The 15,393-nt window shown below is 43.1% G+C and overlaps 3 protein-coding genes across 8 annotated transcripts in view; 1 reads left to right on the top strand and 2 right to left on the bottom strand.

Moving 5' to 3' along the window:
• Nucleotides 1-5,410, bottom strand: part of strn3 (striatin, calmodulin binding protein 3) — a 29,179-nt gene extending 23,769 nt beyond the window's left edge. The window contains exon 1 of the mRNA XM_024412848.2: nucleotides 4,944-5,410. Within this exon, the coding sequence (XP_024268616.1) occupies nucleotides 4,944-5,180 (237 nt within the window). The 5' untranslated portion in view covers nucleotides 5,181-5,410. The remainder of the gene's footprint in view (nucleotides 1-4,943) is intronic.
• On the top strand, nucleotides 4,486-7,524 carry ap4s1 (adaptor related protein complex 4 subunit sigma 1). The gene is made up of 6 exons (XM_024412851.2): nucleotides 4,486-4,646; nucleotides 5,818-5,978; nucleotides 6,272-6,358; nucleotides 6,475-6,543; nucleotides 6,729-6,740; nucleotides 7,212-7,524. Exons 2-6 carry the CDS (start codon nucleotides 5,841-5,843, stop codon nucleotides 7,341-7,343), a joined length of 438 nt encoding a protein of 145 aa, XP_024268619.1. The 5' UTR covers nucleotides 4,486-4,646; nucleotides 5,818-5,840; the 3' UTR covers nucleotides 7,344-7,524.
• Nucleotides 7,525-9,023: 1,499 nt separating this feature from the next.
• Nucleotides 9,024-15,393, bottom strand: part of hectd1 (HECT domain containing 1) — a 28,834-nt gene continuing 22,464 nt past the window's right edge. For 5 of the 6 annotated variants that reach the window (XM_024412847.2, XM_042329932.1, XM_024412844.2 and 2 more), the window contains 14 exons: nucleotides 15,137-15,293; nucleotides 14,751-14,973; nucleotides 14,581-14,635; nucleotides 14,092-14,274; nucleotides 13,526-13,742; nucleotides 13,190-13,400; nucleotides 12,785-12,986; nucleotides 12,355-12,492; nucleotides 11,556-12,187; nucleotides 11,234-11,312; nucleotides 11,038-11,131; nucleotides 10,787-10,937; nucleotides 10,370-10,514; nucleotides 9,024-10,082 (listed from right to left, as the gene is read on the bottom strand). In XM_024412847.2, the coding sequence (XP_024268615.1) occupies nucleotides 9,945-10,082; nucleotides 10,370-10,514; nucleotides 10,787-10,937; nucleotides 11,038-11,131; nucleotides 11,234-11,312; nucleotides 11,556-12,187; nucleotides 12,355-12,492; nucleotides 12,785-12,986; nucleotides 13,190-13,400; nucleotides 13,526-13,742; nucleotides 14,092-14,274; nucleotides 14,581-14,635; nucleotides 14,751-14,973; nucleotides 15,137-15,293 (2,625 nt within the window). In that variant the 3' untranslated portion in view covers nucleotides 9,024-9,944. The remainder of the gene's footprint in view (nucleotides 10,083-10,369; nucleotides 10,515-10,786; nucleotides 10,938-11,037; nucleotides 11,132-11,233; nucleotides 11,313-11,555; nucleotides 12,188-12,354; nucleotides 12,493-12,784; nucleotides 12,987-13,189; nucleotides 13,401-13,525; nucleotides 13,743-14,091; nucleotides 14,275-14,580; nucleotides 14,636-14,750; nucleotides 14,974-15,136; nucleotides 15,294-15,393) is intronic. The other variant, XM_024412845.2, reaches the window with a different exon arrangement.

Raw genomic sequence — 15,393 nt, 5'->3', positions numbered from 1 at the left:
ATACACGTCAGCTACTACACTTAACAAAGAGCTGCAGTTAGTTTCAAAATGGGTGGCATTGTACTTGGCACAAATCATTCCCTAAACCATAAACATCAACTAAATCTTGTAAAAAATAATGTGGAAATTTAGCAAGTTGAGGTGACCCTGGATTGTAAACTGTCATGGTCAAAACATGTTGATACAACAGTAGCTAAGATGGGGAGAAGTGTGTCCATAATAAAAAAAAGTGCTACCCTGCCTTTTTAACAGCACTATCAACAAGGTCCTACAGGCTTTAGTTGTCACACCTGGACTACTGTTCAGTCGTGTGGTCAGGTGCCACGAACAGGGGCCTTAGAAAATTACAATTGGCTCAGAACAGAACAGCTGGCCCTTAAATGTACATGGAGAGCTAACAATAATATGCATGTAAATCTCTCATGGCTCAAAGTGGGAGGAGAGATTGACCTCATCATTACTTGTCTTTGTAAGATGTGTTGACAAGCTGAAAGCGCTGAGCTGTCTGTTTAAATTACTAGCACACAGCTCAGACACCCATACATACAGACTATGGGAGGCGCACAGTACTACATAGTGCCATGGCTACATGGAACTCTATTCCACATCAGGTAACTGATGCAAGCAGTAGAATTGGATTTAAAAAAAAGTTAAAATACACCTAATGGAACAGCGGAGACTGAAGAGACAGACAGTCACACAGACAGGCACATGATAAGACACACACTCTACACACATGCACATGGATGTTGTATTATAAATATGTGGTGGTGGAGTGGTATGAAATGTCATGTTATATTTTAATACTGTATGTAACTGTCTTATGTTGCTGGACCCCAGGAAGAGTAGCTGCTGCCAAGGCATGGGGATCCATAATGAAAACAAATACATTGTATCAGTAGGATAAATACCAATCCTGTCAAACTTTCATTGAGGTAAAACACTCCGCCTCAACATATAAAAAATAAAACCCAGATACAACAGTCACTGCCTCTGTGTTAATAATCATATTCTTTATTTCCACGGACAGACTCTAAACAGGAGGAAAAGGGCCCGGTCAGGCTGCCATTTCTCTGTCTCTATTCTACAGCCAGGGCAAAGGAAGAGCAGAGCGCATAAGAATGGTTCTAAATGTGACCTGGCAGTCTTAGTGACCTATAAAGTTAGAATTAACTCAGATAGCCTTTATTTCCAGGCTTGGTGTGATTTGTGCTAACAGGGCTGACTGCTTGATTGATGTGGATGAATCGCAAAGCAACTCACCCAATAGGAGGTGCAGCTGACCAAAATAATCTAGGCTTGCTTCATTAACATAAAATGCATGTTGTTTTATCAATACAAAGTTGAACAATATTACAGCATCTTATGGCAAATTAAGGCAGGTCATACTTGTCTTGTCAATAGAAATAACTAGTAACTGTCATATTGATCTTCAAATAGGGCCTAACTGTAAAAAAAAAAAATACATACATACATACAGTGCCTTGCGAAAGTATTCGGCCCCCTTGAACTTTGCGACCTTTTGCCACATTTCAGGCTTCAAACAAAGATATAAAACTGTATTTTTTTGTGAAGAATCAACAACAAGTGGGACACAATCATGAAGTGGAACGACATTTATTGGATATTTCAAACTTTTTTAACAAATCAAAAACTGAAAAATTGGGCGTGCAAAATTATTCAGCCCCCTTAAGTTAATACTTTGTAGCGCCACCTTTTGCTGCGATTACAGCTGTAAGTCGCTTGGGGTATGTCTCTATCAGTTTTGCACATTGAGAGACTGACATTTTTTCCCATTCCTCCTTGCAAAACAGCTCGAGCTCAGTGAGGTTGGATGGAGAGCATTTGTGAACAGCAGTTTTCAGTTCTTTCCACAGATTCTCGATTGGATTCAGGTCTGGACTTTGACTTGGCCATTCTAACACCTGGATATGTTTATTTTTGAACCATTCCATTGTAGATTTTGCTTTATGTTTTGGATCATTGTCTTGTTGGAAGACAAATCTCCATCCCAGTCTCAGGTCTTTTGCAGACTCCATCAGGTTTTCTTCCAGAATGGTCCTGTATTTGGCTCCATCCATCTTCCCATCAATTTTAACCATCTTTCCCGTCCCTGCTGAAGAAAAGCAGGCCCAAACCATGATGCTGCCACCACCATGTTTGACAGTGGGGATGGTGTGTTCAGGGTGATGAGCTGTGTTGCTTTTACGCCAAACATAACGTTTTGCATTGTTGCCAAAAAGTTCAATTTTGGTTTCATCTGACCAGAGCACCTTCTTCCACATGTTTGGTGTGTCTCCCAGGTGGCTTGTGGCAAACTTTAAACGACACTTTTTATGGATATCTTTAAGAAATGGCTTTCTTCTTGCCACTCTTCCATAAAGGCCAGATTTGTGCAATATACGACTGATTGTTGTCCTATGGATAGAGTCTCCCACCTCAGCTGTAGATCTCTGCAGTTCATCCAGAGTGATCATGGGCCTCTTGGCTGCATCTCTGATCAGTCTTCTCCTTTTATGAGCCGAAAGTTTAGAGGGACGTCCAGGTCTTGGTAGATTTGCAGTGGTCTGATACTCCTTCCATTTCAATATTATCGCTTGCACAGTGCTCCTTGGGATGTTTAAAGCTTGGGAAATGTTTTTGTATCCAAATCCGGCTTTAAACTTCTTCACAACAGTATCTCGGACCTGCCTGGTGTGTTCCTTGTTCTTCATGATGCTCTCTGCGCTTTTAACGGACCTCTGAGGGCTATTTGACCAAGAAGGAGAGTGATGGAGCACTGCATCAGATGACTTGGCCTCCACAATCATCCGACAACCTAATTGAGATAGTTTGGGATGAGTTGTAATGCAGAGTGAAGGAAAAGCAGCCAACAAGTGCTTAGCATATGTGGGAACTCCTTCAAGATGGTTGGAAAAGCATTCCAGGCGAAGCTGGTTGAGAGAAATGCCAAGGATTTGCAAAGCTGTCAAGGCAAAGGTTGGCTACTTTGAAGAACTTAATATTTTGGTTTAACACTTTTTACTACATGATTCGATATTTGTTATTTCATAGCAGTGATGTCTTCACTACCATGTATTCTACAATGTAGAAAATAGTAAAAATAATGAAAAACCTGTGAATATATATATATATATTTTTTTTGTTACTGTACATGAACCCTAACATAACTAAAACTTGCTCATTTTCTGGCCATCTAGTGAGACAATCAATTCTCTACAGGGTCAAAACATCTAGTTTTGTCACTTCACCTGTCCTGGGGGCACAGACAGACTGTAGCTACAGGGATGCAGAAGCATGTGCTGCCTTATATCCATTCCAATCTATTGACTGGTAGGCCTTGAATCAGTGTGCAGAGTGAGAGTCATGCTGAAGGTATGTGTCACTGAGCAAGTAAGTACAAGGGGAGTAAACCTCCCATCTGCCTCCATCAAATCTTATTGGTCACATACACATGGGTAACAGATGTTAATGCGAGTGTAGCGAAATGCTTGTGCTTCTAGTTCTGACTATGCAGTAATATCCAACAAATTCACAACAACTACCTTATACACACACAAATGTAAAGAGATGAATAGAATATGTTCATATACATATACAGATGAGCGATGGCGTGCGGCATAGGCAAGATGCAGTAGATGGTATAGCATACAGTATATACATATGAGATGAGTAATGTAGGATATGTAAACATTATTAAAGTGGTGTTATTTAAAGTGACTAGTGATATCTTTATGAAGTCCATTTATTTAAGTGGGCAGAGATTTGAGCCTGTATGTTGGCAGCAGCCTCTCTATGTTAGTGGTGGCTGTTTAACAGTCTGATGGCCTTGAGATAGAAGCTGTTTTTCAGTCTCTCGGTCCCAATTCAACTGTCTGGAGTGGGATGTGTTCAAACAAAGCAGTACTATACTCTCTCTGGCACTGCTTGCATTTCAACACCTCCACATTCCTTAATACAATCACAACACTGAAACCAACATTCACTTTCATATCTGCAAGACTGCCAGGTAGTCTCGACAGGTCACATAACGTTAGCTGATGTCATAACATACATTTGATAAAACCTGTCAAAATGTCATAAAATAAACCACAGCGGAAAAACTTTATTAAATTGACCAAGATCACATCCGTGACACAAAAGTGAATTCTAAAAGTTATGTAGCTAGATTTCTGACGAAGCCTAAAGCGAATTGTTTTACTTGTTCGATCGTAAATGACAGCGCAGTGTGTCAGACTGTGTCTGGGGCCTTGTGACAGTTAGCTAGCTAGCTAACTTTGTTTATGTTAGCTTGCTAACAACATGCACAAACCATCCAAATGGCATCAGACTACATGTTTATTTACTATTTATTTAAAAAAAAACGTTTAAGTTATAAAGTCAGCAATCTTTTTATGATCAACAATATGGGATGTATCCCTATTCAAGATGTTTTAGCTAACATCGGCTAGCCTGTCGGCGACTCAAGAGGACCCAGCCAAGTTGTCGCCATAATGACCAAACCAAAATGGCTGCTCTCAGAGATTAGTTGACAGTCAGCTGGATTCGGTTTGATTAGAGCCTTGTGTATTTCAACGACTCTCTAAAATGAAACGACTAAATAAGTAGCACAGCAGCAAGAGTGAACGTTATTCATAAAACTACGGGTAAGACATTGCAAACAAATCAACTTGATGTTCCACTTTATCACATACTATCTAGCCACCATTTGTCAGCCGGTGCTAAGCTAATGTTATCCAGCCAGTTAACCGATTCCCGTGGCTAACTATTTGTTATCTAACTGGACACACTATAGTAGGACGTCCACTTGCTATCGAAGCATGGTCACTGGATGCAAAGTGGCTAAAACAAAAGTTGCACACTATCCAGGCAAAATGCATTGTTGCTCAAGCTTCTGTGTTTTAGTTAGTTGGCTGAGCTAACGTTAGTATGCTAATAGCTACCTGAAGTTCGGCCCTCTCCACTTCCCAATGAGCTCTCTCCATTTCGAATCGGGCCCATTCGTGCTGGATGTAATGTAAAATACCGGGGATGGTATATTGCTGTGGCCGTGGTATGTCGTCTTGCTGCTGCCCCATCCCTGAGCCACCTCCACTACCGATTTGGGGATTAACGTTGTTATTCCCCTGCTGCTGTCTTGAGGCGGCCATTCCAACTCCTCCGCCGGGGTGTTCATCCATTTTTAAGAAGAGGAAAGTCCCAGCACAATTTGCTGCTTGAATTCGCCTTCCCTCCCCCTTTTCAGATCAGTGTTCCCGTATGAATTTGACGATGCCTTTCACTGAAATGGCTATGCGGTTGTAGTGAAACGGGGCTATGTTTTGGATTTACTCTCAGCGTAAAGATATGTTGGCCGCCATTAGTCCAATCCTTGGAGTTGGATATGAAAGCCTCCTTACTGCCGGGGGTGGGAGAGAGAATTGTCCCGCGCTGCATGGTGGGACATACTCACCATTTTCTTTTTTTGGGGGTCATCCAAATACATTAGCCTGGGCATGCGTGTATACAGTTACAGTCTGTACAGCTCAGACACATTGTGAACCAGATCAATAATAGAAATAGGATTCTATCAGGGTTTGTTTGCATGACTCAGGGAGCCATCTCATATCCAGCATCATGTTGCTGACTGCATTGTTTGCTGAGTGCAGATTGGGGATCTGACTGTTAGTTTAGTTTGCACATAGTCCTTCTGACTGCTGAATGGCATATGTAGTTAACTGATCAGTTACAGATGCATAAAAAAGGGTATTACACAAAGACGTTGTGCATGATTTGCAATGACACCATTTATTTATATGTTTATTTCCTGTTTTGCAGATGCACTGGATTTCGAGATCACAATGATCAAGTTCCTTCTGATGGTTAACAAGCAGGGCCAGACCCGCCTGTCTAAGTATTATGAGCAGGTGGACATTGAGAAGAGGCCTTCTCTGGAGACTGATGTTGTCAAGAGATGCCTGTCACGCAAAAAAGAAGAGGTCTCTCACATTCAATCACATTATTAGAAGAAAAAAAATAGTTTGGTTTACTTTCAGGGGTATAACACAACAGTGAGAAGACAATGCAGAACTGGGGGGTTAGACAAGACAATAGAGGACAGAATGAAATCTAGTAGAAATAGCCTAGTCTGTTTAGCTATAATTCCAGTCCTTGCCACTCATTGTCATGCTAAACATTTTTGTTTGTATTTATGGTATTCTTCATGCTGAGTTAGTGTGCCACTGAGCTCATCTTGGAATTCACATCCAACTAACTATTGTATTCTATCTAGTGCTCTTTTGTGGAATACAAGGACTTCAGACTAGTGTATCGACAGTATGCTGCTCTCTTCATAGTTGTTGGTATCAGTGACACGGAGGTGAGTTCATTTCACTGTTATAAGTGTACAAGTATTAGTGTTAACCGATTAAGGTTAAGATTGTTTCATTGTGATTATACATGATTCATGGTGTGTGATGTCCTTCTTTCCCACAGAATGAGCTGTCAATCTATGAGCTGGTACACAACTTTGTTGAGGTTCTTGACAAGTACTTTAGTCGTGTGGTGAGTTCAGTCTTTTTATTCTCTACTTCAGCACATTCTTGTTGTATGCTAGATTTACTTCACGTTAACTATCCAACCACCTATGCATAGCATTTTAAAGGTCAGTATTTTCTGGGACAAAAACACATTACTCTAAACTGATTGTTCCTCGTTAGAAAAGTAAATTGTTTTTTCTCTCCTCACAGAGTGAATTGGATGTATCCTTTTACAAATTATTATAACTTGTTTTAATCAGTTTGAGGAAACAAGTCATTGAAACAGAAGCAGGGGCAGTCTGCCTGTCCACCTTCGCATTAGGTGCTTTTCATGTGGCTTGCCAACTGTGCCATTCCAGCCCTGGCATTTAGTATGGCATTGCACAGACTGATGAAGACTACTGTCATTGTCTGAGTCTGGGCTCAGTGGGATTTCAGACTAGCTGGGGTCAGACCAGTCATAATTAGAATGCAACTACAGTCAGTGGTGTTAACAGTTCACTGTTAAGTTGTCAAAGTTGTTCAACCTGACCAGTGACATGTTACTGGTGTAGCCAGAGATAACAAGAACATTATTCTTACTACTGGAGAGGGCTCATTGAGGGGGGGAACAATACCCTCCTTTACACTATGATGGGGAATAAATGATTATTCAATATTGACATAGATTTAATGACCTTAACTCCAGCTCAGATCATGTTCAACCTGGATAAAGTGCACATCATCATTGATGAGATTATCCAGAATGGACACATAGTGGAGACCAACAAGAACCGCATCCTGGCACCTCTACTTGCTCTGGACAAGATGGCTGAGGCACATTGAGCAGTTGTTTGAACCATAGACTTAGACCTCGCATCATTGTATCTGTCCAATTATGGCGTCTTTAAGAGCATGGGCAGCGCCATTAAGGCCATCTCCATTATGAAGTACTCAATTTTCTTCTATGAGTTGAGAAACGGAAAGGGTGCACGCTGCCACCTAGAGTGTGTTTTACAGTAATAAAGCAGAGGTTGGCGATTTACTGACACCTGCGGTTATGGAATGTCTCCTCACAAGTATAATTATCTGATTCCTCCTGGTAACCTGAATGGAATTATATGATCCTTGAAGGAAAACCACCCAAAAACAATATTTTGGTATTTGTTTCATTAGTCCATTGCTGACATAGTCCCAAAATGTTTTGCTTGTCAGCAATCACGTTTTTAAGATTTGTAACTTTCAAACCATCCCCGTATGATGCATTTTGCACCATACAGGGATGATTTCTGTATTTTAATGCCACATTCAAAACAACTGGGAACTCTGAAAAATACGAGGTCAAACCATGTCAGAACTCTAGAAAGAGGCCAGAGATTCTGAGTTGGATGACTGTTCAAATAGATTTTTGTTTTGAAATCCGCACTGAAATCCGAAATTCCTGAAAACATTTTTAATGTAGTCAACTGGGTGAGACTTTCAACTTCTTTGGATGATCCCTCCTGGTGATCCTATTGAAATCATGTCCAACCAGGACATCAAGAGGGATCAGCCAAATGTGAAGAAAATGTACTACTTCAAAATGGAGCCTCAATGGTGCTGCCCATCAGTTCAATTGGCAGACAGAACTTTATACAAATAAAAAGATGAGTACTCCATGAGCTGCCCATGCTAAAACAGGCTTTTGGACACTAGAGACCCCCATCTAGCTCTATGGTTTGAACAAACTAAGACTACAGTGGCAAGAAAAGTATGTGAACTCTTTGGAATTACCTGGATTTCTGCATAAATTGGTCATAAAATGTGATCTGATCGAAGTCACAACAATAGACACAGCGTACTTAAACTAATAACACACCATGTAAACATTCAGCGTAGGGTGGAAAAAGAACACAAACCCTTGGATTTAATAACTGGTTGACCCTCCTTTGGCAGCAATAAACTCAAACATTTGAGGTTGCAGATCAGACCTGCACAACGGTCAGGACGCATTTTAGACCATCTTTACAAAACGGTTTCAGTTCAGCAATATACTTGCGATGTCTGCTGTGAACCACTCGAGGTCATGCCACAGCATTTAAATAAATCAGGTTGCGGTCTGGACTAACTGGGCCACTCCAGAAGGCGTATTTTCTTCTGTTGAAGCCATTCTATTGATATACTTTTGTGTTTTGGGTCGTTGTCCTGTTGAGCTTCAATTGGCAGACGGATAATGCAGGAGAATGTTAAGCTAAACTTGGGAATTCATTTTTATGACTAATTTATGCAGAAATCCAGGTAATTCCAAAGGGTTCACATACTTCCTTGCCACTGTGTTACCCTTTGGGGAAAAAATTGACACATTGCCATCCAAATGATTTATGGACTTCATACTTGAGTTTATCAATAATAATCCATTGAATAGGTTTTTTTTTTATACAGCAGCTATAGTAATAGATTGAACTGAGGTATTACGTACATCTTCCCTTGGAGCTTTAATGTGCGTGGAATATTGTTCAGTTCTTAATGTAAATAAACAAGACTACATACTTTGCAAACATTTTAATGATTATTTTTGGAGCATACACATTTGAAAATATCTGTTTACTTCAAACTGCAACTTGAGTTAAATAAATGTTTATAATATACAAAGAAAATACAAGGGAAAGCATAGCTTGCTTTTTTTTCCTTTTCAAATGTGCCTTGCACACAGAACCAGTGTTGTCATCTCTAGCTTTATTATCAAATTACACAAATGCACTCAGGGACTTTGATCCTTATAGCAGGGCAATAAACATCAAAATACACACAGTAACGAAAGCAAAAGGAAAAATAATAAGCATGTGCATCATGATTGTATGATGTTAGATGAAGTAAAAGGAACAAGGTAATCCTAATATTCAAACAACGCAGGCACTAGTAAAACAACCTGGTAAGGAAATGCCCAAACACTCTACAGTTAGCTCTACAGAAGCAGCTGCCCTTCTCCCCCTCACATCACACAGGGAAAGGAAGGAGGTTGTCAGCCGGGGTGGTGGAGAGAAGCTGGTGGTAGTCTGAAAACCCAAAAATCTACAGAGAACTTGCTCACAGCCAAAGTATGAGAGAGAGAGAGATAGTAAACACTGTAGAACATGAGGAAACTGTCTGCCCCGTCTTCCAGTTGCTCAAGCCCTTAAAGCAGCAGAGTGCCCTGGGGGAGGGAGAGAGCTGTGACAAGTAAGCAGGTGGGTCGAAGGAGAGGGGCCCTGGTTTTATCTGTATCAGCAGCTATTGAGTTAACATGGGACTGTTCTCCTAAAGTTTTTCAGGGGGAAGGGACAGGACGGGGGAGATGTAAGGTTGTGTGGGGTTGGGAGAAGAGATCTCAGGGGGCACAGCTTGTTTCTTTTTCTGCAACAAAACACAACAGGCTTCACCAGCGGGGGGGGTTGGTCAGTCAGTCATAATGGGGCAGATGGAGCATGCTCAGTTGAGGTGGAAGCCCTTCTCCATGGTAGCTGCTAGGAGGCGCTCTCTCATGATGTCTTCAGAGGAATACTCTGGCAGCTTCAGGTAATGCACACAAGTGTTAACAGATGGATAGCTGGAGTCTGTCGCGTCAACCTAGGGGGAACAAATAGGTTAACTGTGTTGCAGTCACAGCCCTGCTCTATAATCCCAGAGGTCTGGAGTGGCAGATACAAGTGGTGGAGGTAGTGTCATTACAATACTATGATTTAAAGCTGAACAGAATACATTTAATTTCAAACATTTCACAAATTTCTACTGGCAGCATTTCTGAAACATGTCCAAAACATGTCCATATCAACCTCATTCGGATGGCTTACTGTAATGCAACGTTAATAAAGTTCCCTAAACTCATCAGTGATTGGCCTCATGGAGAGCCTTACCTTCCGAACGATGGTGAGGCGTGGGTGCAAGTTGGCCAGACCACCAGGGGGCAGAGTGGAGCATCCTGTGGTGAACTGGAGGAAGGCTTTCCTCTCGTCAGATGACATGCCACACAGCACTCGCACAAAACGCAGGAACCCAGGACTGTAGAGGACGAGAACAGATACAACAGTTAAAAAGATCTCTCCAGCAAAATATGAAAACAACAAGCTGTTAGTTGATGTACTGGTGCAGCAGTACAAGTTCTCATGTTCCTCTAGGAACTAAGTGACTTCACCATTTCAGTTCTTGTCATTTGAACCCCTTTTAAATCACGACCAACACAGTCATTACAAGGAGATCTAACAAACTTTTTTCAAGCTGGCCAGAGTAAAACTGATCTAGTCTACAAGCTGTAGATACGAGGGCCATCATACCTGTCCCGAGTGTAGCCCAGCTTAGGCTCTGTGTAGTTCATGACGTCCTCAGATGTCCAGGAAGGAGACTGGTTTCCACAGAGGATCATCTGCACCTCCTTGTGACTGAAGGAGCTCAGCTTCTCCATGGGGAACACTCGGTTAAAACCCTCTGAGAAAAGTAAAGTTCATTTCATTCAAAATGTAGTGTGCAAACTTTTTTTTCTACGTGATTACTAACACTAATCCGTGTGTTGTTTCAATAGGCATACCTCTGAAAGCCTCCATTTGTTTCTGGATGCCAGTGTGCATAGAGAAGTCAAACATGAGCTCCACATACTCCTCAGCATTCTCCATGGTCACCATCTGGAAGGATTAACAGAGAGGGGCAGAGGACAGATTTAGACACCACTCATCTAACCAGTAAAACTCAGGGCACGGCCAATAGCGGTGCAGTTCTCTACCTACCTCGTCATTTCCATTGGGCTTCAGGTCCACTGCTGAGAACCCATGCACTTTGGATGAGGGGCAGAACTGGAAATTCAATCTGGGAGAAAAGGGACTCAAAATTAGCCATGTTAAATGACAACGATATACCGGTCAAGGATCAAATAATGAATCAGCATAATTGGAAACTGAAAAGGTGAGCAACATTTAAATGTACCACAAGTGATTATACGTCGCCTACAAAACAAAGTAATTAGCAAAAATGCCATTCCAATTCAGGAAATTATCCACTGAATTTTTAAAAACGCTCTCAGTAATGAGTGGTGGTGGGTGCTGTGCTCACCCCAGGTCCTCTACACTAAGTGGTGGTCCAGAGCCCATGGGGTTCTTCAGCATGAGGTCCTGCAGCCTAGTGTTCTTCTCATCCTCAGACAGACTCTTGTTCCCCAGGATCAGCCTCCTCTTCACCGCCAGCTCCTTCATCTCCTTCAGGAACTTGGCCCGGTGGGGGTTGACCAGTTCAAAGTCCTCCCAGGTCAGGATGCCGTGGTACCAGGCCGGGGGCTTGGGTTTAGGGGGGTCCAGGATGAACTCGGACTTGGAGTCCTCGTCAAAGCTGCCGATGGAATAGGTGTCCTGGCTCTCCTCGGTGGACGCCTCCGACTGGATCTCTGAGAAGTGGCGGTGCTGCTCGGTGGGATCAAGGAGGAGAGGACCCCCGCGGGACGCATATAGCAGCTTGGACATGTTGCTCTTAATGTCACCCATACAGAGCAACTTGAAGAAGGGTCGTGAAATGGGCAGGTCCACCAGGCGGTTGTCCTGGATGCACTTGGCCAGGAAGACACCGAGGAAGAAGAAGAGTTTGCTGAGGCGTTCCAGCTCGTCACTGTCCTGGGGGAATGGGGCTGGGAACAGGCCACAGGAGCGCTGGACGTAGTAGCCTGGAGGTTTCAGACCCCCACCCAGATCCACCTGATAGTACAACACAGTTAATCCCAAAAAATATTCAAGTGGGACTGACATGGTTCATAACATCTAAATATATAGTATCTTGTTTAAGGAAAATGAGAACATGTAATTGCATGGATAATTTTACTGTTTAGGTCTACGTTTTCATGTGACCGTAAAGCGGCACTTGCCTGGCGAGACTCATCGTCTGGGAAGTCGTCATCACAGAGCCAGATACCCAGGGAAGTCCTCTGGAACTCAGCTGCCACCAGAGCATAGAACTCCAGGGTGGGACCGAGGCCTGTGCCCTCCTCCCCCTGGAACTCAACCTGGGAAGAGAGACATATTGGTCAGTCACTACAAACTTTCATAGCCATGCCATTTAAATCAGGGAAGACATCACCAAGCTGTAAAAAAAACAACATGTACAGTAAGCTTACAAAATTGTTGAGTATGAATGAGGACTTATTTCACACCACATAGCATTATGTGGACCACTTATTCATGGCAACCAATAATCCCTTCACACAGATCCTCCATTGAGCGTGCTTTATAGGCCAGGAGTAAAATGTATGTGCTTAAATCTGGCGTAATATGGTGTAATCTGGCGTGGTGTTTTACCTCCAGAACAGACTTCCTGTCGGCGTGGATCTGCATGACACTCTCAGCCCACTCCATCATCTGGTCTCCGCGGGGGACCTTGATCCTCTCGTGTTTGAGCCGGCCCACCCTGAACTCCCCAGGGTCGTCTCTCCGCACCGTGGTGGAGGGCCGTGAGCGCTCCATGGTGGCCTCCCGCCGGTTCTGCAGCCACACTATTGCCCTTGAGGACACACAGGCACATACAGGGTCAGTATAGAATAAGGTGAATGAAATGGACAGCACTCAAATAATTAAATTAGGCCCTGTAATGTGTCAGGGAACATAATGTTCGTTATTCAATGCAGTACAAGACCATGCACCATCTTCAGGAGAATACAGAGCGCGATACACACACATTTTTGTTACATGTCAAGTAGCACTAACCTGGAGGCTCCAAACGCAGTGCAGGTGAAGTACAGCTGCCGGGTCTCGAAGGGGATGAGGAAAGGACACTTGCTGGTAAGCTGCTCACACCACTCTGGGAGGGCCCCACTGGCCAGGGCCAGAGGCTCCTCTATCTGCTGGAGAATCTTTGTTGTGACCTTCTTGCTGGTGAATTCCTCAGGCGATGCATTGAATTGGAGGTCATCCACATCTAGTCATAACACAGTAGATTAACAACATGTGTCATTAAGAACACAAACGGGGGGGTCTGTGGTGGTACGCAGGGGTGTAGCCATAACTTCCTGGTAGTGCGTGTTCCGAGATGTGTATCCGTACCTTCCTGGAAAGTACGTGCGTGGGCGTGGGGGTCTCCCCCGATGATGAATAGGATGCGGAGTAGCTGGAGCACGTCCTCCACTCCACAGGCGCTCTGACTGGAGCCAGCCTTGGCCTGGGCCTGCTCCCTGGCCACACTCAGAATGTCACAGGTCTGCATGACACCCAGAGACCCAGGGCTCAGGCCCCCTGACCTACATCCATGCTCACAGAAGTCCTGCAAGCAATCATATGGACCGTGGTTTAAAACCAGATGTTTCCTTCAGCTCCCTGACTATACTAACTCACTGATTAACAATGAAGACAGTAGCATAAAACTGGACAAGGCTATTTTACTGTACAATTACTGCATTCTCGTATGACAAAATAATGAAACGGAACAGATTCACAATACTGAAGTCTATGGAAATCATGGTAATGCATTATTTACAGAACAGCCACAAGCCATTTAGCTAAAGAAAACAGCGAAAACTGTCTAACACAAGTGACAGTCAAGCAAGAATGAAAAGGATATCAAAAGAGAAGATAGACAGATATTTAAGCAACATCTTGATGTCGTTCTATACCTTGTATGCAGCTATGAGCTGAGAACAATTTCTGTTTTTCCTAATACTTTTATTAGTGCCGGTTAATTTCCAGTGGCGCAGGAAAGAGGAGTCTGCATTCTTCTGCATGTAGGTTATCAAGTCATTCTTTGGTAATTCATCAGTGCCAAGGTATTGCTCCACATGCTCTACAGACCAGCAACCCTACAACAGGAAGAACCAAATGTTGGTCTTTCCTGATTGTAAAGTCTCAAGGCAAATAGACATGCATTACAGTAGATTGGTTTAACCACTAACGAGGCCGGTGCAGTTACTCTAGTTACATTATGACTAATAGGGTTTTCAGTCACAGTCTCCTTGCGTCTTTAAAAGGTTAGTGAGGTATGGCTGTCTAGCTGTCCAGGAGGAACATTTAGCTACACATTTGAGAACAGCCACAGAAATTCACAGCCAAGATTTAAAAAATGGGTAGTTTAGAAGGACTGAGGGGATGTGAAACCTGTCAATTACCATCTTTCTACTTTCCTTCTCTTTGTCCGAATCCTTCATTTCTCTGTACATTATCCTGCAACACAGAAAGTCAAAACATCATGAAGAAAGGAGATCAAAAGGCTATTTTTAGATTAGGTTTCACCACAGAATCACGAGGAAAAGCTAAAACAACGACCATTCAGACTTACGTATATGTGGGTTCCCAGATCCGGCGCAGTTTATCGGACTTGACGCTCCCACTGCAGGAGAGCTGCAGGAGCTTCTGGACATAGTAAAAGATAGTACCCTTGTAGTTGGAGAGAGGTAGTTCAACTTCTCGGGTGGTTCCAAGCCCTGCCACTTTGAGGATGAGGGCAAGGTGGGGGGAGGGGGGACACTCAACCTCCTCCTGGACTTCAGAGCGAGGTGTACCTGTAAGGACAAGGAAAGACAAAGAAAAAGCTCACCACTGTGCTCTAGAGTTCAACTGAAGTATGTGTGAAAGACTTGCCATTTGTCTAGTAATCATGTACAAAACCAAGTCTATCCACAGTCATACATATTGAACTGAATACTGTTGGTGTCGTGTGTTTACCTGGGGGAGGGATCTCCAGGTCGGTGGTCTGCTGGACGTTGGTCCGGCCTGGTCTGGGGTCGAACGCCGGGACTAAAGCAGAGAACTGGCGTTTGAGGACAAAGTCATCGTCCCAGGTTCTACGCCGACCCCCTTTGGTTTCATACTCTTCTTCTTCCTGTTAAAACAGGACATGAACAACCACCATCAGCTCTTTGGGAGTGGTAGACAAGGTACTACACCCAACACAAACATGCAACACCAATATTAGACATCTA

The sequence above is a fragment of the Oncorhynchus tshawytscha genome, linkage group LG11 (genome assembly GCF_018296145.1).
Source record: "Oncorhynchus tshawytscha isolate Ot180627B linkage group LG11, Otsh_v2.0, whole genome shotgun sequence".
Taxonomy (NCBI): domain Eukaryota; kingdom Metazoa; phylum Chordata; class Actinopteri; order Salmoniformes; family Salmonidae; genus Oncorhynchus; species Oncorhynchus tshawytscha.
Note: the sequence above shows the minus strand (reverse complement) of the source record. Positions and strands in the feature narration are given on the sequence as shown.